The 26,921-nt window shown below is 33.9% G+C and overlaps 3 protein-coding genes and 3 pseudogenes across 6 annotated transcripts; 3 read left to right on the forward strand and 3 right to left on the reverse strand.

The window, feature by feature from the left end:
* Positions 1–1,742: 1,742 nt before the first annotated feature.
* Positions 1,743–5,109, forward strand: LOC120198060 (annotated as a pseudogene).
* A 1,241-nt stretch (positions 5,110–6,350) lies between these two features.
* LOC120198134 (RNA-binding protein with multiple splicing-like) lies at positions 6,351–7,028 on the reverse strand. The gene has a single exon (XM_039199510.1). The coding sequence runs from the start codon at positions 7,026–7,028 to the stop codon at positions 6,351–6,353; it is 678 nt and encodes a 225-aa protein (XP_039055441.1).
* A 1,136-nt stretch (positions 7,029–8,164) lies between these two features.
* On the reverse strand, positions 8,165–9,916 carry LOC120197802 (annotated as a pseudogene).
* A 2,152-nt stretch (positions 9,917–12,068) lies between these two features.
* LOC120198366 lies at positions 12,069–13,890 on the reverse strand (annotated as a pseudogene).
* A 3,224-nt stretch (positions 13,891–17,114) lies between these two features.
* Positions 17,115–19,934, forward strand: LOC120198367 (dol-P-Man:Man(6)GlcNAc(2)-PP-Dol alpha-1,2-mannosyltransferase-like). Of its 4 annotated transcripts, none has more exons than XM_039199717.1 (9): positions 17,115–17,310; positions 17,548–17,707; positions 17,856–18,073; positions 18,223–18,512; positions 18,875–18,992; positions 19,075–19,213; positions 19,309–19,505; positions 19,586–19,673; positions 19,753–19,934. In XM_039199717.1, the coding sequence occupies exons 2-9, from the start codon at positions 17,632–17,634 to the stop codon at positions 19,890–19,892; spliced, it is 1,266 nt and encodes a 421-aa protein (XP_039055648.1). In that variant the 5' UTR covers positions 17,115–17,310; positions 17,548–17,631; the 3' UTR covers positions 19,893–19,934. The 4 variants fall into 4 exon arrangements, with proteins under 4 accessions (XP_039055648.1, XP_039055651.1, XP_039055647.1 ...); XM_039199720.1 differs by having other exon boundaries at positions 17,116–17,310; positions 17,933–18,073; XM_039199716.1 differs by lacking the exon at positions 17,115–17,310 and adding an exon at positions 17,371–17,469.
* Positions 19,935–22,539: 2,605 nt separating this feature from the next.
* On the forward strand, positions 22,540–23,499 carry LOC120198135. The gene has a single exon (XM_039199511.1). The coding sequence runs from the start codon at positions 22,540–22,542 to the stop codon at positions 23,497–23,499; it is 960 nt and encodes a 319-aa protein (XP_039055442.1).
* Positions 23,500–26,921: the final 3,422 nt, after the last annotated feature.

The raw sequence follows: 26,921 nt of genomic DNA on the forward strand, positions 1-26,921 counted from the left end.
GATTCCCACACTATTTGGCTTTGCAGTCACAACCCTTGCAGTAGTTCTATCAACATTGCACTTCACAAATGAAGTTGAAATCCCACAGAATCTGAAGAAAACATATAAGGAAAAACGATACAGGTTACAGACAGAACTTTCTTAATGTTTATCTGATCAAGGAACTGACATGTGAAATCCTGCCAAGACTCGATGATTAAAATGAGCTAAACTCTTGAACTCACACAATCACTCCAATCACCGGTAATAAGTATCATACACGAACTATTATTTATGTATTATTATGATATATGGATTAACATTATCAGTAAGTGCCATATCAACCAATAAAAATTCATATCTTCTATATAATACACAAAATGATAATTCAAGTACCATAGATATTTACAAAGTACAACATTAGATATTTTTATTAAAATATAACTACCACATTAAAATTTTTATTAAAGCACAAGTATCAAATGTAACATTACCCCCATTTATATTTAAGTTTGTACCGTTTTTTATATTAATTTTGTGTATTTCAACGACCCCAAGCTTGAAAATTTTGTGGCAACTTGGAATCCCAAAAATCAAATTTGTGATTTTTTAATTATTTAAAAGTTGATGCAATTTATTTTAATAGTTTTGACTAAGGATGATACGCAGCTTGCAAATGCTGATGTTCAAACTCAGAACTTTGGAGATAATAACATTCTCTTGAACTAGGCTATAAATAAGACGAAACAAATTGCGAGCTATTGGAGATCGACTCGGTTAAAGCTCGACCAACTCTCAAATCAAATAAATTCGACTTGAATTCTTAAAGAACAGAAGTAAGCTACTTTATACCTTACTTGAAAAACTCACTTGCAACTAGAAAAATATATTATTTATTTTTTTTGATTTTTTATTTAAATTATTAATATATTAACGATCATCTGTTGTTATTTTCTAAAAAATATATAATATAATATTTTCATTTACTTAACGCTCAAGTTTGAGTTTCAATCGAGTTAAGTATGAGAATATTTCAAGTTTAAATTTTTTCGAGCTCGAGCTTCAATTTTTGATTTCGAGTTTGAATCGAGCTTGACAATTTTAAACTCATGAATTTTCGAGTTGAGATGAGTTCAATTTTATACTTTTTAAGTCGAATCGAACTCATCAATACGAGTTCGACTCGACTTGTTTACAATCTTATCTTTAACTATTGAATTCACTTAATAAATACTTTACTAAGATTAATTTATCATATAAATATTTGGAGGTGTCAAAATTGTATATAACATGAAATATATTTAAAATTCATACACAGTTATAATTCGTTGGCTTGATAAAATTCGGAGGCTAAGTGATTTTTTTTTAAAAATTAAAAAAAAATTGAAATTAAAAAATTATTTATATAATATTAAAACTTTACAAGTAAAATTAAAGTATTGCCTAATTTTTTTACTTTTTAATTAGTACAAATACAAAAAATGATTTTCTAAAAGTAATTTCAACGAAAACAAAACCAATGGTTGAACGCTTAATATTAAAGAAACAAGGGACCGGGTCAAAAGTAAAACAAACATAACAGAAGGGCAACTATATCAAACACAAATACGTCACCACCAACCATATATTGACACGTTTCATGAAGTCCCCGATCTTATTCGGCCTTCTTTCCATTATGTCACCGGTCTGTTATTCATACAACTGTTTTTCCCTTAATTTTTTTCCTTTTTACTTTCCACCTCTTCAAACAAAATCGCCATCTCTCTCTGGATCTCTCTCCTCGAAAGAATTAGGCCAAAACAAAACCTTTCCAAGAACGATGTCGCGTTCGTCATCGTTCAGGAAGCCCTTGTTCCTTTCACGGAGGTTCTCGGGATCGTGGAGATCATCGTCGAAAACAGCGGCGTTAGCAACGGTCTCGCCCACGGTGGACCAGCCGGGGTTGTCTTCCCCGTCTTCTTCTCCGGAGGGGGAGGGATGGGATTCCTGGTCCACATTGCTGCCTGAGTTGTTAGGTGAAATCATGGAGCGCGTGGAGGCGAGTGAAGATCGGTGGCCTCAGAGGCAAAACGTTGTCGCATGCGGCTGCGTATGTAAGAAGTGGAGAGAAGCTATGAGAGAGATCGTTAGGGCTTCTTCCCTTGGTAGCGGCAAAATCACTTTTCCTTCATGTCTTAAACAGGTAATTTTGAGTTTTCCTTTATTTTTTTCTTCTTCCAATTTTTTGTTTTGTTTATTTTTAATTGAATTTGGGATATAATCTCATTAACATTTTAAAATTTTCCATATTAAAATTTGTAGGATTCTAAATGTTCCGCAGTTGGTGAAAATTTTGTTTATTTGTCTGGATCTTAAATTTTTGCATAAATTTATTTATTTTTGGATTATTGATTGATATATTTTGTTCTTATATCATTAATTTAGGGAATTGCATTTTCTTCTCTTTTGTATTGGCTAATTTAGGGAAATGAAGAGTCATAGAGGTACAATCTGCTGCAAATGTCATTTTTTTAACGTCTAAATTTCGGTGAAATTTTAGCCTTGTATTGTCAGCCTTTTGCTTTTAACATGATTTGCTTCTAATAGAAAGGAAGCTTATTTTTCTTGTTCTGGGAAAATTAGCCTATGAGGGTAAGGATTCTCTACTGGGCGATTCAGAAATATGGAATTCTCCCTCCCAATCATCATAAAGTTGCTTTTTGTTTTCATTTGCACAAATGAAATCTGAAAACAAAATAAAGCACATATAATTTATCTGTTTTGCAATCTTTAAATTTGTTTGTTGGCTTATTGGTATTAATTTGAGGTGTAGTTTTCAGAAATTAAGTTGCTCCTCTGGTTCTGGTTATGAAGCTAAAGTACTTTTGGGATTTAGCATTTTCAACCGATTAATTTGTTGCATGTATCGTGATTTGATGGTTATATTAACTTTTGCTAATGCAGCCTGGTCCAAGTGATATTCCAAACCAGTGTATTATAAAGCGGTGCAAAAAGAACTCGACATTCTACCTCTATCTTTCTCTTACACCATGTAAGTGATTTTTTTGGGGTTTCAAAAACAAAGCATGATGGCAAAATAAACTCGTTTGCTCACTTACATGCAAGTACTGAAGTTGAAAAAAAGGGATCAAAAGTTGAAAGGGATAATCGACTTTTTTAAGCTTCTAAATTACTTTTGATTTTTGACTGGATGGCAGATTTCTGTCTTCTGACCTAATATGTTTGCCTGAGTCAGGATGATTTGTTCTTAACCTTGAAAATATCCAGAACTTTAAACAAAGACCATCCATATTCCTAATGGTCATTGTTTTATTGCAGTGAATAAATAGAACTGGAGCTGAATAAACGAGTAAGAAAGAAAATGGAACTTCATAAAACTTAGGGTTATAAAAAACCTCTAGTTTTTCTATTAATTCAAAGAAAATAATAATAATAAGTGTGTTGTCTGTAAGCCTTCAACTTATTTATATAGGCTACCTTCTTGCAAGCAAAGTTTTAATCCTCACCCTAGATTTAAACCCTAATGATACCTAATAAACCTAAAAGTACTTAATAGCCCTAGCCTTAGCGAATATCATAAATCTAGTAATTAGTATATATTATAAAATTAAACTGAAATTATGAAATAAAATATTATAAAATTATGCTCCTGCATCAATGTGTCTTTGCCAAATTGAAATATGTTACATTAAGTCTTCAAGCAGTTATTTCCCTTGAAAATGTTGGCAGTCGGAAAACTACTTAAGTTTGTTACCTTGTGATTTCAGTTCTTGAGGGCATGTAGAAGGGTTTATTGTTCTTAGCCTATCTATTTCCTTGATTGTGATTACCATGCAACTAGATTATTTTGGTGGTCGAAATCTGCGTTATTGAATACATTTTCTTGATTTTTGGCAGCATTCACCGACAAGGGGAAGTTTCTATTGGCAGCAAAAAGATACCGACATGGTGCTAATATCGAGTATATTCTATCCCTTGATGCAGATGATATATCTCAAGGCAGCAATGCCTATGTTGGGAAGATAAGGTACGAGACTTGTATGATGTTTCAGTGATGTATTTTGTGTTATGATCCATCTCTTTCTGGATTTCTGTAGACAGTAGCTGCACTTGAATTTAGGCTATATTTTACGGTTCTTAAGAAAACAGTTTTTAAGTGTCACTGGAGTCATTTTAAAAATTATCTGAAGAGAAGCTGTAGCATTTGGTACATATGTGGGATATGGTTGAATTTGAGAGAGCATGTTATATGGTGGGAGGAGCAGTCTTTGTTTATTATGTCGTTACTATTTTATGTCATGTTATCCTAAAAATAGAGTACTTTGGAGTTCCTTTTATATCTTTTAGCTGACACACACATGTAAATTTAAAATCTTTGCAGTTCGGATTTTTTAGGCACCAACTTTACAATCTATGATAGTCATCCACCACACAGTGGTGCCAAGCCTTCGAGCGTAGATCAAGTCGCAGATTTGCTAGTAAGAGAATTAGCCCCCAAGTTCCAGCTGGCAATTTTGAGGTGGGTAAAGTGTCTTACAAGTTCAATCTCTTGAAATCAAGAGGTCCGAGGAGGATGGTCTGCTCTGTGAAATGCCCTTTGCCAGAAGAAAGGACTGACAAGCATTTAGATGACTCCGAAGCGAAAATGATTGAGAATGCTGTACCGGTCATGCAATTTTGAAGAACAAAGCTCCAAGATGGCATGAACATTTACAGTGCTGGTGTTTGAATTTCCATGGTCGGGTAACAGCATAGCATCTGTGAAAAACTTTCAACTGTCTGAGACTGTAGACCCAAGCCAAGCCAACCAGGAGGGAGAGGAGATGAGGAAACGGTTCTCCTCCAGTTTGGGAAAGTTGGGGAGGATACATTCACCATGGATTATAGGCATCCCTTGTCAGCCTTTCTTGCATTTGCCATCTGCCTGACAAGCTTTTGGTACGAAATTGGCTTGCGAATGATTTTCTTTTAAAGTGTTTATATTAATATTGAGTTGCATGTTTAATATAATTATTTCTACATAACAAGTTTTGGACAGCCTTTGGTTAATTGTACAAAGCAAATGATGTTCATGTTCCTGTTGTATCTATAAGGAAATATTGGCTGCAAAACATTTCTTATGTTAGTTTACATCAACGAGCGATTCATTGTCTTGAAATTTAAGGTCAGAACTTGAGGTCGACTGTTGGATGCAACCCCATGGTAAGATCTAGTTTGACGTATATATATATATATATATATATATATATATATATTGATAGAAGTTGGAGGTCTCATTAAAAACTCCTTTCTTATTCGTTTACATACTTAAAGTATGTTAACAAACATTGGAAGGAAGAAAAGAGTACCTCAAATTTTATTGATAATAATACCCGATACAAAAGACACCATGGAATATCCTCTCATGGTGATGAACACCATTACAACAAACACCTTAACCTCATATAACCTCATACAAAGCCACAGTCTAATCACCTTACTTCTAATTACACCACCAGCAGTAGGAATAAAATAGCGCAACTGAACATAATGCAAATTAAAAAGCAACACCAACAACCATATGAACTAAAACAAAACCACAATTGAAGAAACAAGATCTAATAAGACTTGTCTTCTTCAGGAGCCCAAGAGTTTGGTTTGAATGAAGGCTCTATCTCATGCACCATGACCTTGAAGAAGTTGTCACCAACCTTCAATTCCACCATCGTATCAATTCTCGCATCAGCCTTTGTGAGGACTTGAATTTTTGCCCGATCAAAGGATGATGGAGAATGACAACTTTCGTCGATAGCTAGTAATAAACCCACTTATCAGCAATGTTCTTGAAAGTATTCCAATTCCATGTGTGAAAAGGAACACCCTCGCAAACTAACCATACTCGACGACACTCCATTACCAAACTCTGACCAAGCTTCGACTAAGGAGAACCACTCTGCGAGAATCTTTGATTTATCGTTCTTTACACTTCTCAATGAAGCATTGTCTTCGAAAATCATTAAAATCGCATTACCAGCAGCTCTCATTAAGGTGAAGCCAGTGAGGCCCTTCGCTTGCATTTGTTTAGCGAGATGACCAATTTTGACAAAGTCCTTGCACCACCCCACTAGACAATTGCTCAACACCTGAAGTTTTTCTTCATCTAACACCTTCAACTTTATAATGATTCATCCTCGAATCATCTTCCATCCGGACTTGCGAAGAACACTGTCGAGGACTTTCTCCAATAGGAATGTCGAGGTTTGAATTTAGCGAAAGAAACACCAATTTTGTTGTCGTCGATACGAGAGCCATTCATTTTTGAGATTGCTCTCCCTGCTTCTTCGATTGATGCGAAGCGAATAAAACCAAAGCAAACTCCTTTTGAATTCCTTTTATTTGGAATAAAAGCATCTAGTACCCGACCATGAGAGCAAAAAAAAAGATCCAAACCTCTCCCAATGAATCTTCTCTGGTAAATTTTCAACAAATAACGTGAAGCATCCAGACTTGTCAACTCTGCACCCCTTTGTGATCGACTCCCTGGATCCCTCGTGTACACCATTTACTGCAGATTTTTCATCGCAGCAGACTTCTTTAACTGACACATGAAAACTAGGAGATGCTACAGAAGCTGGAATTGGCAATGGCAGTACTGGAGGAACAGGAAAACCTCCATACTTGTCAAAATTAGAATTTGTAACTACTCTTTTAACAACAAGATTCTTCCTTGCCATCTCGATGTGCAAGAAGGACTTTAACTTAGCGTCAAAAACTATTTTCTGAAGGGCATCCTTGGCAGCAACTGCAAATTTAACAGTTGACAAGAGTGCGAAACCCTTGGGCTTATCTCTCTTGAAGCTCAAATGTGAATCTTCAAAACCTGGAAGCCATCTCAGAAAATTCTGCAACTCTCTCTCTTTGACATCTTCAGGTAGACCCATAATGAAGATAGTACGAACCTCATCACGATGAGAAATATGAGATGACAGAGAATGCGCAGCTGCAGAGGGTGAAGGAACTTGAACCGGAGGTCTCATCTTGAGAGAAGGTAGGATTCCAGCACTTGGCATGATGACTGACTGTTGAAATAAAACACCTAGAGACTTGACAAACTGTCCTGGATTTTGAATGCAGATTTGAACGAAAAAATCAGAGAAATAAAATGCTAGGTAAGATATGCCTCCAAACGTGAAAATCCAGAGCCAATAACTACGATCTGGAAAAATAAGTTTTTCTCAAGAAGATCCGTTGACCAACAGTGATTATTCAAAGTAGACAACTTCGGTTTTTGTCACGAGCATCCGACGAGTACAGTGGAACGGTTAAAACGAAACTCGGGAAACTGGTGGTGGAAAAAAACGACGAAGAAAGGCAAGTAGATTTGCTCCGATTGAAAAGGAATCTAACAAAAATAACCAGGGAAAAAGGAAACGTTGTGGGTAGACGAATATCCTTGAGAAAAACTGCGTCAAAAGGATGTCGGAGTGCGGCGGCGGACGGTGGTCGAAAGACGACGAACGGTGGTTGGAGGACGATGGTCGGAGGATGGCGGACGACAAGCGACTGAAGGTGGAAGACTAATGATGGATGACGGTAGTGAGGGCTGTATAAACGACACCCATATTTTCTCTCTCCCTTGGAAATTTGAAATTTGAAAACGCCTTGTTAGAGAGAAGCTGGAGCTTCTCTCACTTCTTTTGTTTTTGTTTTGAATGATATGATGAAGGTATATATATATATATATTTCGAGATGATAATAATATAAGTGTCTACAGCAACAACAAAAGAATGTAACAAGTTCAAGTTTGTTATTTGTTAACTCTTCTTTTTGGCCGTTTGCTTTGAAGTTGGATATCTCAGTTATGTTTCTTGGCCAGTCGGGGCAAGAAATTAGAAGCATTTGGCCAAGTGCTTTCATAGATGAAATGACTGCATGGAATCCTGCTGTACTAATTTATGTATATTTTAAAGTTGTTTAAGTCATCCTTCCAACTAATTTTCGCCTGTAAGAGTGAATTTGATAAGCATAAATAGCAAAATTACAATCTCTCCTACCCATCAACTCAAGTGTTTATCTAATCATACCTTATTTTGCTTCACAAAAGGATGCAAAACATAAGATTCCAATTGCAACAAGTTCAAATGTCAAAACATATTTGACATTTGTTGGCGTTTTGAGCTGCTTAGACCAAAGGAGTGTCGATGCTAAACACAAACAGCACAGTTAATCCCAAGTTACAGTCAAGAACACACGCACTTCATTTCGTAGTCATGGACATTGTCATCACACAAACTGTTCTTATAAGCTAGCCATAATAACACGGTAGAAAAACATTCATTTAGATCACCAAGTTTTACGACTCAAGACGCTGGACGGAATTTGAGTTCAGGTTGTTCTTTCTTTCAACAAGACACTCTCACTTTTTACCTCGCAGCTTTGCCCCAAAAGCCTTTCCAGCTTACCGATTATCTGTTGATTAGGAATGGCTTTTCCAGATTCATACTCCTGTATGATCTGGGGCTTCTCATTGATCATCTGTGGGATGACCAAACATATTTCAGTTAAAGAACTTAACATATAAAAGACTCATCACACTCTTGGGGAATGCACATGAACACATGCAAGCAAGCATGGAGACGAGGGAGACCTGAGCAAGTTGAGCCTGGGTAAGTTTCTTATCCATTCGAGCTTGCATGATGGCTTTCTTTAGTTCAGTTGGCACTCGCTCATCTGTTCATGAGTTTAAACATCAATGAAAATTCACAATGGAATCATCCATGAGAACTAAGGTACAAGACTTGAGAACTGGTGAAAACATATGCAGTATGGGCGGCAGCTAGGATATACATTAAAGATACAAGTTTTATAAGAAACGATTGATGATGACCAGGTTTGAGATCATATCATAATAGCCAATTACGTAAACCCAAATGTATCTCGCTTGTTGTGGAGGAGATCACTGAAATGTGTAATCAGATAAACCAAGGATGCCATAGAGGAAAATTACAAAAGCAATATGTAGATACATTATAGAAGTATAGTTGATCTTCCAAAACTAATGGAGATATAGAGCATAAGTGATTCAACATGCATAGGACCAAAACAACCCAACTCACTCAAACAATATAAGAAAGAATGAATTAAAAAAAAAAATTCTCGTTGATGAAAAGAATATATATGTACCAAAAAGCTCCTAACCTCACAAAAGAAAGAGGAAATCAAAACACAAATAGACATACGCAATAAAAAAAATTCATAAAACAACTCTATTCATATTGCAAAATCATTTGTTAAATCCCTTATACTAACTAGTACTATGCTAGTTCTACAAGATTACACAATCTAAAACTCACTTTAAATCAATAATCAGTTCGCATTGAGAACATACATATCAATTAAATCAATCCCAACATATGCATTACTACAGAAATTATTGTATTACTTTTATGCATAAAAGTATTACCAATACATTCATTCGAAACTATTATTCTCTTTTGAGCAAAAAAATTGGGAAGTTCATACATAAATTAAACCATATATAATTCATATAACTGGATAAACAGAAAGCAACAGAATAAATTTCTTACGAGCGAGATTTTCAGTGTCTTCATCGAGCTTCCTCGTCTTCAAAGAAGTACTACTTGATGCCGCCCTGTTAGTCCCAGCATTCGCTGCAAATTCCCGTTCACAAAAGTAAGATTAATTTCACACAAAAAATAAATAAAAAGATCCCGTTAGTAAATCTGTGGATTTTGCAAAACAAAATTACATATTTTTTGATGGATTCAATCTCGGCACCAGCACGGCGGGCGGCGTTAACGACTTTCTCATCCTTCTTGAGGGCGGCGCTTGGGGCCTTTTTCCGAATGACGATGGGCTCCCAGTCTTGAGTCAAAGGTCCGGTCCCGGCCATTGTTGAGTTTGGCTATTTGGATGACAGAAAGAAAGGATCTTTTGATGTTAATAAATGGATCGATGAAAGCGAAGGCCTTCCTCAATTTATAGTAAGTATGATGCGGCAGTACAATCCCTAAAATTAGATGGATTCGTAGTAGGGCTTCCCCTCAATCCCCATATGGACTACCCCCGGGGAAGTTTCTGTTTATAATTTGTAATTCATATATATATATTCAAATATGAAATATAAACATTAATCAAAAGATTTCGATAGTAAAAGAATTATTTTATTCTTTGAGGTTTTAAGTTCGAGTACTATAAATATCAGGAGTATGAATATTCAATATCAAATAATTAAAAATTATCTTTGAACTGATATTATTTTGTACTAATTTTAGACTAAATAATAAAATTAAAATATAATAATATGATTTTTTAATTATTTATATATATTTAAGTTTACCGTACCATCTTTGGGATATTAAGATATTTGAAAAATATAATGTAACTAATTAGGGGACGTTAAATTTTATGTTTTTTCTCACCAAGTTGAACTTTAATATTAAATTATAAATATTTGAATAAAAATTCATAGAAATATTTTAATTGTTACATTATTTAATTTTTGAGGAAAAAATAAATTTAGCATATAATAATATATTAGTATATCAAACTTATATTTTTAAATAATTTTAATAACTATCATATTTATTTATATGAAATATAACAATATGAAAAAAATAATATTATGATCTCGAGTGGTCAAATATATTATTTTTTAATGTATAAGATCTATTTTTTTATAACTCAAAATTAGATATTATTTTAAATGATTACAAACTTTACAATAATATCATTTATAAACGATTAATATATTAAATACTAAAAATGCTTAAGGTAAAAATAAGTGTCTAAAATATACACAAAACATTTTCTTCGTTTCATTTTAGGTGTCTAACGTTTTTTCTGTTACATTTTTAGGTGTCTAACATTTTTGACGTTATATTTTAGGTGTCTGAGCTGTAACAGTCGTTAAAAAAATATTGTTATCTGACATGTGACAGACTTGTAAAATTTTAAAAATTTATTTTTAAAAAATAAATTTATTTAGAATTAAAAAAACCTCAAAACTTTAAAATTCTTAATTTCAAATCCATTTACAGCCATCATCAGTCATCTCTGACCATCATCTTTCGTCGAAAGATCACCTACCCGTCCTCGCTCATCTATTAACCGATCATTGCTCTTTCCTTTATCCTAAACTCTAAACCTTAAATCTCTAACCCTAAATTCAATGTGTAGAGGATTTAATTGAAATTTAATCTTAATAATCCAAGATATTGGGAGGGATGGGGGAGGGCGGAGGAGGGGAGGGAATTGAGAGGAAGGCTTGGGGCGGGTGGGGACGAAGGGGGAGGGGAGATGGTTTTTTTTTTAAAAAAGATATATGATTTTTTTAAAAAGTATTTAAAAAAAATATGATTTTTTAAAAAAGTATTATTTTTTATTAAAAGCAAAACAAAAAAAAATATAATAATGACACTTGTCACTTAACGATTAAACTTGACGGTGTTACAATCTAGACACCTAAAAACATAACATTAAAAATGTTAGATACTTATTTTTAATGAAAAATTCTTTAGAGGCCAAAAGTTAATTTTAGATATACTTTGAACCCTTATTTTTGCATTAAGTATATTAAAAATATAAAATAATTTTAACTACTCAAATTTATTAATATTTTACTAAAGCGAACTTTTTATATATCATTATTATTATGTTTGTAATTTTGAGTAAAGCATACATAATAGAATTGTGAAGCATCGGTATGAAAATAATTCATTATTCTAAGAGTATTATTGTATAAAATGACGGGAATTGTGTAATACCTAAAAGTTTAAAGATAATAACATTTTCACCATTAAAAAAAAAAACAGCTACTATTGAAAGAGGTAAATTAAAAGAGAGGTAAATTATTCACAGCCGATATAACCAAATTATTCCCATTAACAAAGTATATATTTTCTACGCTAAATAAATAGATGAGTGATTTTTCCCACAACAACACTCAAATAGCTGGGATAAAATCTGCAAGAACCATTGCAAATTGAAGTACCGAAAGTACTCGATAGGTGCGAAAGCATGTCCATTTCAATAGCTGGGTTAAAATCTACAAGAACCATTACACATGTAATTTCAATACAGGATACAATAAACATTTGCAAACACTAACCTCAAGACTCTCAACTCAAACACTAAGCTAGTTTTCTTCTCATGGATATTGCTTCCTTAATCTTTCCTACCAATCTCACCTTCCAATATTGCATGCCTTGTCAAGACAATCTCCTTCACAAGATTCCTATAAGTAAACGGTCGAACCGCTGCTCGCAGAAACAGCTCCGGCGGGATTTTACTCTTCTTAATCCTCTTCCTCCATCGACCGATCCCGGCCTGCTTCCACTCTTCGGGTCTCACTTTTGCCCATTTACCTCTCAGTTCAGTTTCATCTCCATCTTCCATAACCTTTTCCTTTCTGTCAGCTTGCATTGCCCCCAATTGCTGCTTGTAGAATTCTGTAGATATCTCAACACTTCGTTTTGCAAGCTTTTCCATCCTATCAGAGCTACTTAATGCCTTCTGAAATTCTTCCTCCCAGTACTTTTCATCCTCTTCTTCCTCAGATTCCTCTTCGGTCCCAAATTCTTCATCTCCGTCATCTTCAATGTCCACTACCACATCATCTTGATCCTCTGCGGCACCTTCATCTTCATCCTCATCATCCTCAATCCAATCTGTGAACTGCACCTCACCGGAATCTCGATGTCCACTGTAGTCCTCATCGTCATCTGGTGCATCACAACCCAACTCCATCTCCTCCAACTTAGCCTTCCATTCCTTAGTATAGGGATGCAAAAGACGCACAGGATGATTCTCCAACAAAAACCCCAAACACCTGGACTTTCCTTCTTCACTCAAATTCTCAAACCTTTCACCACATCATCCACAAAAGCCTTTTGACTCACCTTCACAATCTTACACAACCCTTCGAAATAACAACACATATCCACACTCCCATCCTCGTTTTCAACCTCAAACAAGTAATCCCTTTCCGTTTTCGGATCGAGAAACGGTACCAATGCGTTAAAGAACTCATCTTGGCCCTCAAATCTACACTGGTAAACAGGCTTCTTGACATAAATGATATCTGGTCTCATCCAAGCTGCACATTGGGTAATCAATGATCTAGCTTTGTTTCCTAATCTTCCCATCAAACTCCACTTATCTAACCTCTCAGTTTTCTTTGCTTCAATCACAACTTCACTAACTAAAGTCCATTGTTCCCAAGGCAATTCATTTAATCTCCATTTTGGGTGTCTAACAAAACCCAGAAATACCTAAAACCAACATTTTTATCCATCGTTTCCAATCTTTTCCCAAACTCTGAAGCCATCTCGAACTGCTCAATCTTCTCCCATTCCTCATGGTTCTTCACTTCCCCGATCATTGTCACCCTTTCATCCGAAAACCGCCCTCTAATTGGTTCCCCGACAACAACCCCACGCCATGAATACGGACCAAATTCGCCATACTTGTACCAATCAAAGGATGTTTCAAATTCGGGTCGTCTTTTTCCATGAACCGGACCATCCGGTCATACCCGAGCCCGATTGCTTCCAGCTCATCTTCGGTGAAGTTATCAGCATAGTTACCTTTTCCCGGTTTTTTTGACCGGTAAAATAGGGATTCGGCTCGCTTTTCCGATCTTCGACGCGCGTTTTGCTTCGCGGCGCGCCTTATCTCTCCATTTCCTTCGAGTCTACCCGATGATTGGCCAACCGATTTCTTCTTGCTCCGGCCAGCAAATGCACGGATGTCTCGGTGGTGAACCGAAAGAATGGGCGGGTATTGGCGCAAAAATGGGTGGCATTGTCGGGGAAACGAAGCGAAGAGACAGGGCTTAGGGGAAGGAAAGAGAAAGAAAGGAGGGCTTAGGGTTTTAGAGAAGGACAGATTCTGAGGATACATTTCTTTTTTTTGCGGCGAAAATCGCTGGAAATTTTTGGATCATTTTTTAGGTAATAAAGACAGAAATACGCTGCGTTTTAGGCAATAATTCCTTTGAGATGGTTTAAGGCCCATTTAGTTTTCCCCCTAATAACAAAATAAAGCTCAATTTGTTTTTAGGAAAATGGACATTTTTACTGCAGTATCACAAATTTAGAAATTATTTACAGATTTAACATCCGTTTTAGATTATTTTTTGAATTGACATCATATTATGATTTTATGAATATGGGATCAAAATGAAAGGAAAACAAAATACGTGTAAAAAATATGAAAATATCATACGATATTTGATCCAAAAAAGAGAAGGATGTGTGATAGTGTCAAAAATAAGTATTTGCTCATGCTAGTTGAGTTAGATGACAACAACACATGTCTACGAGTATTGTCTTCAACCCCTCAATGTGTGTAAGTTTAAAATCTATATTTAAGCACTTTAAAAAAATTAACATTTAAACAATGTTAGATTTGAGAATCTTATGGTCAAACATGTTGATATTGAGTTGTCAAAGATACGCTTCTTAAATTAATCAACCTAGGTCTTAAACTTTGTCAGTTGTTTTCTTTTTAAATAATAGGGATTCGAGTATCCAAAATTGTCTTTGACTATCGTACTAACGTAAGTATGATCAAGATTTATAACATTTTTGTACTAATATGCATAATTATATAAATACGCTTATAAGGTTATTTGATTGTTTCTTTTGCTCTTCTCTGCGTTCTACGCGTATGAAGAATGTGAATTTGATTTGGAAACAAGGATAAATTCCGTATTTGAAGTATAAAGATTAACTTTTGCGAATAAGATGAATGCATTTTTATTAGAATTATTATTGTGTGTCAATGTTGGTTATGTTTTAAGTATTTGTTCATTGTTAAATCAACGTGACTTGTGCATTTTTGCCAAAAGTAAATCTAAAAGAAAAGCAGTAAAAGTAACTATTAAAGGGCATCTTAAATTTTTGGGTTGGGGTTGTTAAGCATTGTTTGGTGAGGGAGGAAGTGATGGAAAATGAGGAATTAGGAATGGATTTCTTTGGGAATTTTAGCTCTATTATTACCATTTAAATTCAGTCTTTGAAGTGTATAGTTAGACACTGCTAGGTGATACATAAAAGACATACTTATGGTCTATGCATCAAATGCATATATGTCTATGAGTGTGCTAAACATGTTATGTCCGTAATAGGCCTGATGGATATCAAAGAAGTTTGCGGGATTGCATGTGTGCTGGAACCAATGTATTCTGAAATGTAGGTCGTTTGAATTTGTAGGGATCTAATTCCATACGCATGACATGGTTACAATTAGTTTTTAAGTGAGGCGGAAGGGTTTCTTTTCCATTACCAAGTAGTTGCAGATGGTCCTTGTCTTGATTTGGATTCAGTTCCTTCTCCTCTAAATGCTTTTTTATTTTATAGGAACATGATACTTTCATACTGTTACTTGAAAAATGGTTTGTGCTGGTGATTAGATGACTCTAAGGCTCCCTTTGGACGGACTATGAGATTAGTCACTACAGTGGTGAGATTGAGTACTGTTACCTCCAGTTGAGAAGGGCCCAGTTGACAAAACTCACCATTTTGTTGTTTTATTAAAACACCAAAGTATTGATGAGAGTTGAACACATTTAAAATGCATATAGCTCTTATGGGTCCATTTGCCAAACTCACCATTGTGTTGTTATCCAAACACCAGAGTATGGGGAGTTATTGTAGGCATGTAAATGAACTGAACGTTCAGCGAACCGTTCATGAACAGTGCGGCGGGAAGTTCGTTTATGTGCGTTTATTTATTAAATGAACGAACATGAACAAGATTTTGTGTTCGTTTAATTAAATGAACGAACACCAACATAGGTCTCGTTCGTTCATTTACGTTCGTGAACGTTCGGTTATGTTCGTTTATGTTCGTTCGGTTATCTTCGTTCATTTATGTTTAACCCAATCTTCTTAAATCAATTTTGGTGACTAATTTGTAAGTATCTTAAAAATATTAATTAATCTGATATTCTGATGACCAACTCCATAATTAACCCAATTTTATTTGGAGATTAAATCCAATATGTTAACTCGTGAGGCACCTCGCACCTATATTCATTTTCTCCCTTTTTCCCAAATCCTAGTGTTCATTGGAGAGTGGAGACGATCGGTGAAAGCTTCAAAACAAGTTATATTATAGTGCAATCTGAAGTTTTACATGTCTGTTTTCATCTCTTTCTCTGTTTTATTTGGCTTAATAGTTAATATGTAAAGTTATTGAGGGTATCTTTACATCTAAAACTCAAGAAAACATCATATTTTTTTCTAGAAATAGATGGGAAGATAAAGGTAACAATCAGAAGTATATGAGCATCAGTAAAGAGAAAAATATATAGAATTTGCCAGAAAACAAAACAAAGGTTTCTATGCAATTTCTGTAAAAGAGTAATAGCGGAAGTAATGGGTTTTCCAGGAAGAACCCATTAATAAGTAGAAAATACACTTTGACAATGAACTTTTGTTTTCATAGTTCTTGTGTGACATTTAGTTGTGGAGTAGACTTTAGGTACGTTAAAATTTTGAATGGTGGTTTAGCAATAATATCAGTTAGATATGTAGCATCGGAGGGATTTCGGATCTATGTTATTGCCTTATAGTCCAATTTGTACCGTTCAAAATCTTCATGCTGTTAAATTTTCTACTCTGCCAATGGAAATGACCATTATTAACAAATCTCACTAAAGTCTGACATTGATGTCACAAAACTTTTAGTCGGCGAATTTATTAGAATAGCGTAGTGAAAAATGATTGTTCATATATAATCATGGACCACTAAGATAAATGTTATAGTGTTAAATTAAAGTCGTGTGAATCATTTAATATCTTTAAAAGATCGATCGAAATATCTGATATCTTTAAACATTTCATCACTGCTAATCAGCTCTTACGCTATTTATCACTGTAGATTTGGTTGATTTGCATTGTCGACTATTTTTCATGAAAGAATGATGGAAGGTATGGTCTCCAACGTTTATGTTCGTATTCATTTATGTTCGTGTTCTTTTATTTTCGTGAACGAACATGAACAAAAAAAATTTTGTTCGTTTATGTTCGTGTTTGTTTATGTTCGTTTATTTATTAAATGAACGAACATGAACATACCTCCGTTCTTGTGCGTTCGGTTCGTTTACAGGCCTAGGAGTTAGGAGCGAAAATTATCTTGAAAGCTGTGCATTAGGTTTCAGTGGAATCCAAATGGAGCCTAAGCTGTTAAGAAATGATTTGCTAAGGCAGTTATCTGTTTTCTATGTCTACTGCAGTTCTCAGTTTGCTCTCCAATCATATTTGTAAATTATTTTCCAAGATGTTGTTGGTCGACCTGCTTCCTGGCTCTTTGCATATGAGAAAGTAAGTTTGAATAAGTTGTTAAGAAGTGTTCTGCTAAGGCAGTTATCTGTTTTGTATGTCTACTGCAGTTCTCATTTTGCTCTCCGATCATATTTATACATTATTTTCCACGAAGTAGTTGATCAACCTGCTTCCTGGCTCTTTGCCTATGAAAAGTAAGTTTAAATCTTTCTAAGATGTTAACTTTCTGATTTTTTTAAGTTCTGAACAATCTTTATATTTCTATCTATCTTACAGGTGAGAGTCTTCTATGCAGCGAGACTCTTTCTTGGTCTTCTATCTGTGATTTCAGATGCCACTTTAGTGATAGCAGTTTCCAGAATGTATGGAAAACATCTTGCTTTTTATGCACTTGCAATGCTTTGCTTGGCTAGTGGTTGTTTCTTTGCCAGCACAAGTGAGTGATTCCTCTAACCCATCTTTGTCAATTTCCAGAATACAGATACAAGTACTACGATCATGCTTTACCGTCCATGTTTCAAGCCATATGAGAATGCATAACAAATTCAATTTTCCTTTGTTACTGTGAGCTTTCTTTTCCCCAGGTTTTATGCCTAGTTTATTTTCTATGTATTCCATGAGCCTCTCATCAGGGCTATTTCTTCTTGATAAACCGGCACAGGCCGTAGCAGTTGCAGCTGTGGGAGTAATCCTAGGTTGGCCATTTTCAATTTTGGCATTTCTTCCAGTCACGTTATTTTCTTTATCTAAACAATTCAAACAAGCATTTCTTTATGGAACGGTCACCTCAATTGCTCTTCTTGTAAGCATATTTATACCCAATTTCGGTTAATATCTGTAAATATTCTGGATATATTATTTTAATAACTCAATTAGTTATTTACATAATTTGTAATCAGTTCATATTTAGTTTTTCCATATGTTTGTGAATGATTGAAGTTCTTTCTCCAGGCACTCCCCATACTTGTTGATTATTACTACTATCAGCGATGGACATCATCTGTTTTTAATCTCCTAATGTATAATGTCTTGGGAGGTGGTGAGAATCATTTGTATGGGACGCCACTTTTTTATCTAAGGAACGGGTTTAACAATTTCAACTTCTGTTTCATCTTTGCTCTGCTTTTCCTTGCTATTCTGCCAATTGTAAGGAAAAAGTATGCCCCAGACCTGCTTATCGTGGTCTCTCCACTTTATATTTGGTTGACATTAATGTCTCTGCAGTTGCACAAAGAAGAAAGGTATGGTTAATCTCTATTATCATAACCATCCTTACCATTCATTTTTAGTGTTTGTTGAAGATCAACTGCAAGATTAATATAACTAGCCAGTTGAACCAGGAACTAAAAGCTCCACTGATTCAACGTCCAACTACTTCATTAAAAGCTTGGCGCTAGTAGTGAGGAAACAAATGTAGCATATCTGTTATCGCCTCTTTGCATGTCCTGTCTCCTGAATTAGTACAATCTTTAATTTCTCCTTTTGAATAGTTAATCTGTTCTTGAAAGAAATTCGTACCTTGTTTGTTCTTTCGTTGGATTGTCATTTCATCCTCCATCTTTCATGGTTTGAGATGTAACAGTCCATTATATTTACTTGGCAGTGCAGATTCCATTATCCAGTGTTCCCTCTTGTTTGTCTTGCTGCTTCAGCAATCATCGAGAGCTTACCTGATATTGTCCGAGACAAATAGTCCCTATGATAAATCTACTATAGTTGTGGTGGGAATCTTCTACATCTATTTGTTTTCCCCACACCTACGACACTAACCCTGATTTAAGTGTTCTTGAAATGTTTATTCAGATAGCTAAAGTTCTAAGACCAGGGGCTCTCTGCCTCATATTATGTGCCTCGCATGCACGTACGTTTTCATTGATCAATGGTTATGCTGCTTCTTTCAAGGTTTACAAGATCTTGGATCACTATGATGATGCAGGAACTGGTAATGATTAATCTTTATATGATTCAGTAAATCAAAGTTTTTGTGTCGTATTGCATGTCAGATAGAAGTTTGTGTGTATTTTTTAGATTCATCAGGTTCTGTACTTTGTGTTGGAAGCGAGTGGCACCGGTTCCCATCATCGTTTTTTGTTCCGGATTACGTCGGTGAGGTGAGATGGATTAATGACGGATTCCAGGGTCTTCTTCCTTTCCCTTTCAATGCAACGCCGGGTGGGACTTCAGCAGCACCGCCATACTTCAACAATAAAAACAAGGCATCATATGAACAATACGTAACTCCTTCCACTGAACTAGCCAGTTTACATAGAATAGCCTTAATCTTCATGCTTTTAGATTCACATATTATATGCAGCTTGAGGATCTTCAAGCTTGTTCATTCCTGGTCGAGCTTCAACTTGACCGGCCTTACCATCATCGTGGAAATGACCTATCGACATGGGCACCAGTATTTGTATCTCTTCATTTTTCTTCGTTTTTATGTTGTTTTTGTCACGTGATTTATTGAAATTGCACCTTTTCAGGCTGTTGCAGCATTGCCTTACTTGGACAGGGAACTATCACCCGCCAAGTATCGGTCATTTTTCATCCCATACTTGTGGGAGCACAAGAATGTATTTGGCCTGTACAAACTTCTGAAAAGAATATCCAAACCCAAATGATAAATCGCGTGTTACTTACTAAAACACTTCATACTTCTTAAAGGTATTCGTATTTTACGCCAAAGGTGCATTTAAATACGAGTAAAGAGATGTCATCCTCCAAAATCCAAATACATGAAATCTTAAGAAGATTAACATATACCTTTCCGACTCAGCAAAATCAAACATAGTTTTAGGAGTATCCTCACCGGCCAAAATTGCTCCAATAACGTCTTAGAAAAAACTGATCATATACAGTGCCAAAGATTTATTTTTTCAACTAGAGTGTTCGTTACTATACCTTTGGAAGTTGCTTGGATCATACGATCACTTTCGGAAGATGCTTGGATCACCCAGTGACTTTCGGAGTGTTACCAACTATCCATGTTGTTGTGCATGCATGAAGTCTGAAGAAGATGTCTTGCAGTCCAAACGACTTTTAGAAGTCGTCGTGTGTTTCAGGTGACTTTTAAAAATCATCGTGTATTCCATGCAATTTTCAGAAGTTGTCATATATTCCAGACGAATTCTAACAGGTACCTAATAAATATCCTAATTAAAAAAAATAACTTCTCATGCACTATATATGGATATATTTTCTCAATACATTATTAAAAAAAATTTATCCCATTAATCGCTTCGAATTGCATTTATTTTCCGTCCTCTCATTTATACCGGGTGTACGAACATCCATGAAATAGACTTTACACCATTTTTCTTTTATTTTTTGAGTTCTCTTTATCACTTCATTTGTTTGTCAATTTGACTTGAATTATGGAGTGAGAAAATAAAATAGTTCGAATAAGATGCAATAAAATTTATTTTTAAAGTAAAGTTTTTATTATAGTACTTTATGATAAAAGTTGTCAAAATTATATGATGACTTTCAGAAATCGACATAATTTTTATTCAAAATCATGTTTCTCTACATCATCTCTATAAGAAAGTTGATAAGTAAATTATACACTTTTCAAAATTATATAATCCTGATGATTTCCACTAAATTATAACAAACATTTTATTTCAAAAAGTAATTTCTACTAAACCTTGTATAAGTGTTTTTTTTTCTTACTCCATTATTCAAAAAAAATTTCTCGGTTTGTTTAAATGAATAGTTCACAACTCTTTCATTTATCATTTTTAGATGTTTTTGTAATCCGGTTATCGTTTGACTATTTTTTTTTAAAGTAGAAATATAATATTTTCTTCCGTTGAACAAAAAATCATCAGCAACGTATTGCCACATACATACATGATAAATACATTTATGTCTATCATAAGCAAAACATAGTGGTGATTGACTAGTGACAGCCTAATGAGCGATAGCGTAAACAATTGATGCAACGACGGACAGAGATGGATCATTCTGACGTCCCAAAACATCTGACATAGAAGAAGAAAGCCGAAGTGAACAAATGAAAACGAATCCTCATTTAATTGTAGTATCGTCTGACACATATATTCAATAACCAACATAATGTCATATGCAAATGAACAAAAGAATCAGACATAGGAAAAACAAACAACCATGAAATCTCGAAGAACCATAGGCCATGAAAAATACTAATTGAAGAAACTTGCACCGAAAATCTAAAAACATCGATAGTTATGATACACTTTACTAGAATAAAGGTCAAGAAAAAATATTATTTTAAATACATAAAAATATCACTGTAAACTAATAAAATCAAACCAATCAATTAAAGAAAATAAAATGATAAGGTAGCTGCTGGAAACTACCACCGCTGCCTGCGATGAAAAACTTATAATAACCGCCAATAAATGTTGTAACTGCAGCAGAGGTTTTTAGGATTTTAGATACTATTCCTGACAAAAAAAAACATCCTTATACTTACACTTATACTTTAAATAGTAATTTACATCTAACAGTATAAATAGTAATCTATATCTAATTGTATAAATAGTAGTGTAGATATACAGGTATAATTAGGATCAAATTTACACTTCTACAGAACTTCCAAATTTTTTTGAAAGATTTTTAAATAAACGTGCATATATTAATTACATATTTGTAGGTGCCGTTAACATCTTAATTCAAGTGATACAGTTGAGTGATTGAAAGTTTTTACTCAAACATCACATATACAATAATTTATTCTAAAGCGTAGATCCCATTTGGACCATCGAGAATTTTTTTTTAATTATATAAAGTTATAAGATGATCATCTAATTATTTATATATTTTAATCTTATTTATTTTTATTAAAAGTTTTATGTATATTATCTCCTATATTTAAAAGATCATTTTATAATTTTTAATAATCGAAAAACTCAATAAAATAATATCTTATAATTGATAGATGATTTATGTACTTATTCTATTTTCTATTAATACTATGATTTCATCTCTCTATAAATTTATAAATTTATATTTTTTAAAATTTTTAAAAATCCATCATTTTATCATAATATTATTCGTTCATCTCACATCATGTCACACAAATAATTTCTTGTATTTTCCTCCCACTTTCTCAATACCCAAACAACCTTTATCGCTCTAGTCCAATATTTATAACAAATGGGTCCCCCCTAAAATCTTTTCTCTTCCATGTTACCTTATCTTAGAAACACACTTGGGACTTCAAAGTCCATACAAAGATTAGAAGAAAAAAAAATATAATTGAAGAAATTGTAAAACAGAAAAACAATGTCGGACACCGAATCCGAAATACGTGATCATAATCAACAACAAAATAAACCCACAAAACCACCTTCTTCTTCTTCTTCTATCGTCCTTGCACTCTTTTCCGGTTCCTTGAGAATTTTGTTTCAAAACAAGCACATTTTCTTCTCAATCCTCCTTTTCTTGGCCCTCCCTCTTTCCTTCCTCCTCTTCTCCCTTTCCTACACTTCGCGCCCTCTCAAACGCCACATCCTCCACCTCGAATCTGCCGCTTTGCTTACCGCCTCCAACTTCGAATCCGGTCACCTCTTGAAAGAGTCCCGTGAAGAATCCATCTCCCTCCTCCGTCTCAAACTGCTCTATTCCTTTCCTTCATCCGTTTTCTCTCTTCTATCCTTCATATCCGCCGTCCATGTCGCCTCCGTCTCCCCTCCCCACCGTCCTTCCTTCCTCTCCACCGCCGCTGCCATCAGACTCGCTTGGAAGCGCGTAGTTGTCACCTCCCTATGTTCCTACTCCCTCTTCTTCCTCTACATCCAATTCCCGCAGCTCTTCGCAGCCGTATTGCGGAACTACCCTCGGGCCAGCCTACTCATCTTGGTGGCCGGATCGGGTCTCGAAGTTTACTTAATGGGATTATTGGGTTTAGGCCTGGTGGTATCGACGTTAGAGGAAAAATTCGGGTGGGAAGCAATTCGGATCGGATCGGTTTTAATGGCGGGGCGGAAGTTCTACTGGTGGTTCGTTACTTGCATGTTGGTGGGTGTGTCGGGATGGATTGGGAATCGGTTTGAGAAGCTAACGGACGGTGATGATTACGTCATGTCCGGGGTTTGGACGGTGTTCATGGGGTGGAAAACGGCGGCTTTGTTGTGGTTTTACGGCGTGCTGGTTATCTGGAGTTGTATTGCTACCACAATTTTTTACAGCGACGGTAAAAAGGGACTCAATACGAGGTCAAATGATACAGATTGTACGGAGTAAATTTTGTTTTCCTTTTCTCTTTTCCTTTATCATCTCAGTAATTTTTTTTATCTTTGGCAATTACAAATAGTTTCCTACTATATATATATTTGAATGGTTCGTTCTTATTTTGAGCTAGGAATTTTGCTATGCTTTTTGCGAATTATTAAGATGCTACTTCCACAGCCAACCAATACCTTTACCATTTATTCCAGGCAAAATGTCAAAATTAGTTCTTAACATTATTAAAATTATCATTTTTGTCCCCTATTCAATTTTTAAAACATGTTAATCCGCAATGTCTTATTTTAAGGTAAAAAAATACCTAACATTTTCAGAGACCAATCTTGATATTTCAGTTGGGTATAACTGTAGTTGAGGGAGGACCAGTCATGATGTTCCACAGATAAAAAGCCTGAAAACGTAGTGTTTTTCATTCATCTTTCCAAAAACATTAAATATTCTTATCGACTTTCAACGTCCACTCCAACAATTATCTTAAATAAAAAAATTATTTATTCTAAACAACATAATTTTTTTTTCACCATCTCATCAGTTTTGCAACATAAGTCGTTAAGAATAGAGCTCGAAAATTTAAAATTTGTATGAAAAGAAAATTTAAAATTTGTGACAATGATAGAAATGAGGTGAAGAATATTAAAAAGACGAGGGAGAACATATGATGTTGGCGTCTGCATATCAGCGGAGTTCAGACGCTACCTTTCACTTGTGCCCTTCCGGGTGAAGCCAGTAATGTTAATAAGGGAGAGTGAGGCATTTATGTAAAGCAGATATATCTTAAATAGGTTTTGTTGTATTTAAGTAAGGGATCAATTATTAAAATAGCCACCTTTGTTTTGTTTTCGTTTATATGTAGTCATCAATTTAATAATATTAATATTTCGGTCACTTACATTAACGATTTATAATATTTTGACCATTGACACATTAAATATCATTAATTTGATGATATGATATGTTAATAAATAACTAATTTTTAATTTATTTTATAAACTTTAGATAAAATATTAAGACATAATGCTAAAATCAATCTCACAATATTTGTTCGAATGATAATTTTAACTCATATTTTTTTAGAGTACTTAAACCCTCAACATTTTAATTTTGGCCAAAGTAGCTCCTGTTGGACGAAAACCATTAGTTGATTATCGATTAACATATGTTGTTGATATGACAATTTTTTCATGTGATAAATTGATGATATGTCACATGTCATGTTATTTAATGTTAAAGTGATGATGTGATATGTGTCATACTATTAAAGTTGATTTTATATATATCACATCAATAAAAGTTATGACGTGATATATGTCACGTTATCTAAATTAATGATATGTCATATGCTAAATCACTTAAGATGATAAAGTGATAAGTATCACATCATTTAAGATAATGATATGATATGTAATACATCACTTAAGGTAATGAGGTAGTACGTGACATGTCAACAATTAAACACATATGAAAATATCAAATCAATAACATAAATTGATCGTTCGCCAACTAACTGTTTTTATTTAATAGAGACCATTTTGCCCAAAAATTAAAACTTTGGAGACTAAAATATTTTAAAAAATAGGTGATCAAGTGAATATTTGGGTTAAATATTAGGAGGTTAATTTTAATATTATATCAAATACTAATTTAACTCTTAAATTTTAGATGAAATATCAATTAACCCTTAAATTTTAGATAAATTATTAATTATCGTCCACTGCTCATCACCGTAATTGGTCATTATCTCAGCTATCATCGACTAATATTACCGATGACTTTTAGACCCTAAAATTTTTAATTAACTATTTTTTTTGTTTCATGGTCGTGAATTCTATATTTTCATAAACAAATCTCAAAATCCACAATATAGCATAAAATCTTTAATTGATTTTAAAAGTATATAAATTAGTTTATCCTATTCTCATATGTAATGGGGTGAGGAGGAGGTAAGATCGTAGGCTGCCCCCAACGTCAGGTTGAAAGCAGCTTCCACGGAAGACCTCTGACAGTCAGAATTATGAATTGCCCACTGTAGGACTCGATCCCACGACCATAAGATTAAGAGCCTTGTGCTCTACCACAAGGTTAAAAATATATCATAATATTAAATTTATCAATAATATATATTTTTTTAAAAATAGTATAATAATAAAATCCTTAAAAATATATCATTAATTTTAAAATATTGATACCTTGCTAATAGTATCGATCCTGTGAGTAACAATATCAATACTCACAATTAAATTTTCTCAGATTTCTTCGCCCATTCAACCAATATTAATACTAAAGTCTAAAAAATGTCATTTTAGATAATAAAAAAGTACCTTCAAATCTCTTCTACACATACCATTAAGGCCCTACTTTATTTGTAAAGTCTAGTGGGGCCCTATATGTCTATTTAGAAACAAGAAACAAGACTGAAGATTAAACAATATTTATTATTATAACATTTTAAAAATAATATTATTAAATTTTTAATAATGAGTAATATTAATTTATGTATTTAATATTACTATAATATTAGAATTTATGAGAAAGGTTATGCAAATTTACGAGAAAAATAGTATGATTGTTATTTATTTTAAGCTTTAAAATATTCATATTCTCATGTCATAGCAACATGTGTTCACATGTTAGTATCAATTATAAAAGATACATTAATCTTGCATACCAACTTTGTTTTCAAAGTATACAAATATAAGTTTCTCTTATAAATAATGAAAAATAATGTAATTGAAAAGAATGGAATGAAGTACAAACTTGGCTCTAATTTATTAGATCCAAAATTTTGTTGGGACTCTTCGGATTGCCCAAAATTCACACAAATTTGAAATTATGTGGATATTAGAGAGAAGTCTAGAGAATCTAAACGTTGTGGATATTGTAGAAACCCATGTTACAATAGAAAAAATACATATCTTTTATGATCTCTTAATCGTCAACTATAATTTTGTGCTATTATATTTCATATTATTGTATTTTGTGCTATTTTATTTTATATTTTGTCATTTACTATATTATAAATTTTATGTATTTTTTAGCCTTTTTTTTATTCTTTTAACATTTCACTATCACAAACTCTAAACCTATATATTATTATATATTTTTCAATAATCTATAAAATTAATATATATGTTCTTATATTTTTATTATAATTAAAATATAATTATAAATCTTTAAACTGTAACATTTTAACCCAGTCCCATAATGGACATAACAACAATGGTAAAGTTACATGAGAACCTTGAATCAGGCCCGACCCAATACATGAGTGAGATGGATCTTAGCACAGGACAACATATTTGAGGGGAGCATAATTTTTCTAGTGCTTATAGTGTGTATATATATTTGGCCCAAAAAAATTAGCCCAAAACACCTGATCGTTTTAGGTAATATTTGTAACCTTATAGGTTTAGGGTTTATTA

Source organism: Hibiscus syriacus, unplaced genomic scaffold, assembly GCF_006381635.1.
Source record: "Hibiscus syriacus cultivar Baekdansim isolate YM2019G1 unplaced genomic scaffold, ASM638163v2 tig00117056_pilon, whole genome shotgun sequence".
Taxonomy (NCBI): domain Eukaryota; kingdom Viridiplantae; phylum Streptophyta; class Magnoliopsida; order Malvales; family Malvaceae; genus Hibiscus; species Hibiscus syriacus.

Bases quoted from the DNA above. Each gene is read 5' to 3' on its own strand.
- LOC120198367 (XM_039199717.1), top strand. From the start codon at position 17,632: ATGTATGGAAAACATCTTGCTTTTTATGCACTTGCAATGCTTTGCTTG. The intron at 18,074-18,222 runs GTAAGCATATTT...TTCTTTCTCCAG, and splicing joins TCACCTCAATTGCTCTTCTT to GCACTCCCCATACTTGTTGA. The intron at 18,513-18,874 runs GTATGGTTAATC...TTTACTTGGCAG, and splicing joins CAGTTGCACAAAGAAGAAAG to TGCAGATTCCATTATCCAGT.
- LOC120198135 (XM_039199511.1), top strand. From the start codon at position 22,540: ATGTCGGACACCGAATCCGAAATACGTGATCATAATCAACAACAAAAT.
- LOC120198134 (XM_039199510.1), bottom strand. From the start codon at position 7,028: ATGCCAAGTGCTGGAATCCTACCTTCTCTCAAGATGAGACCTCCGGTT.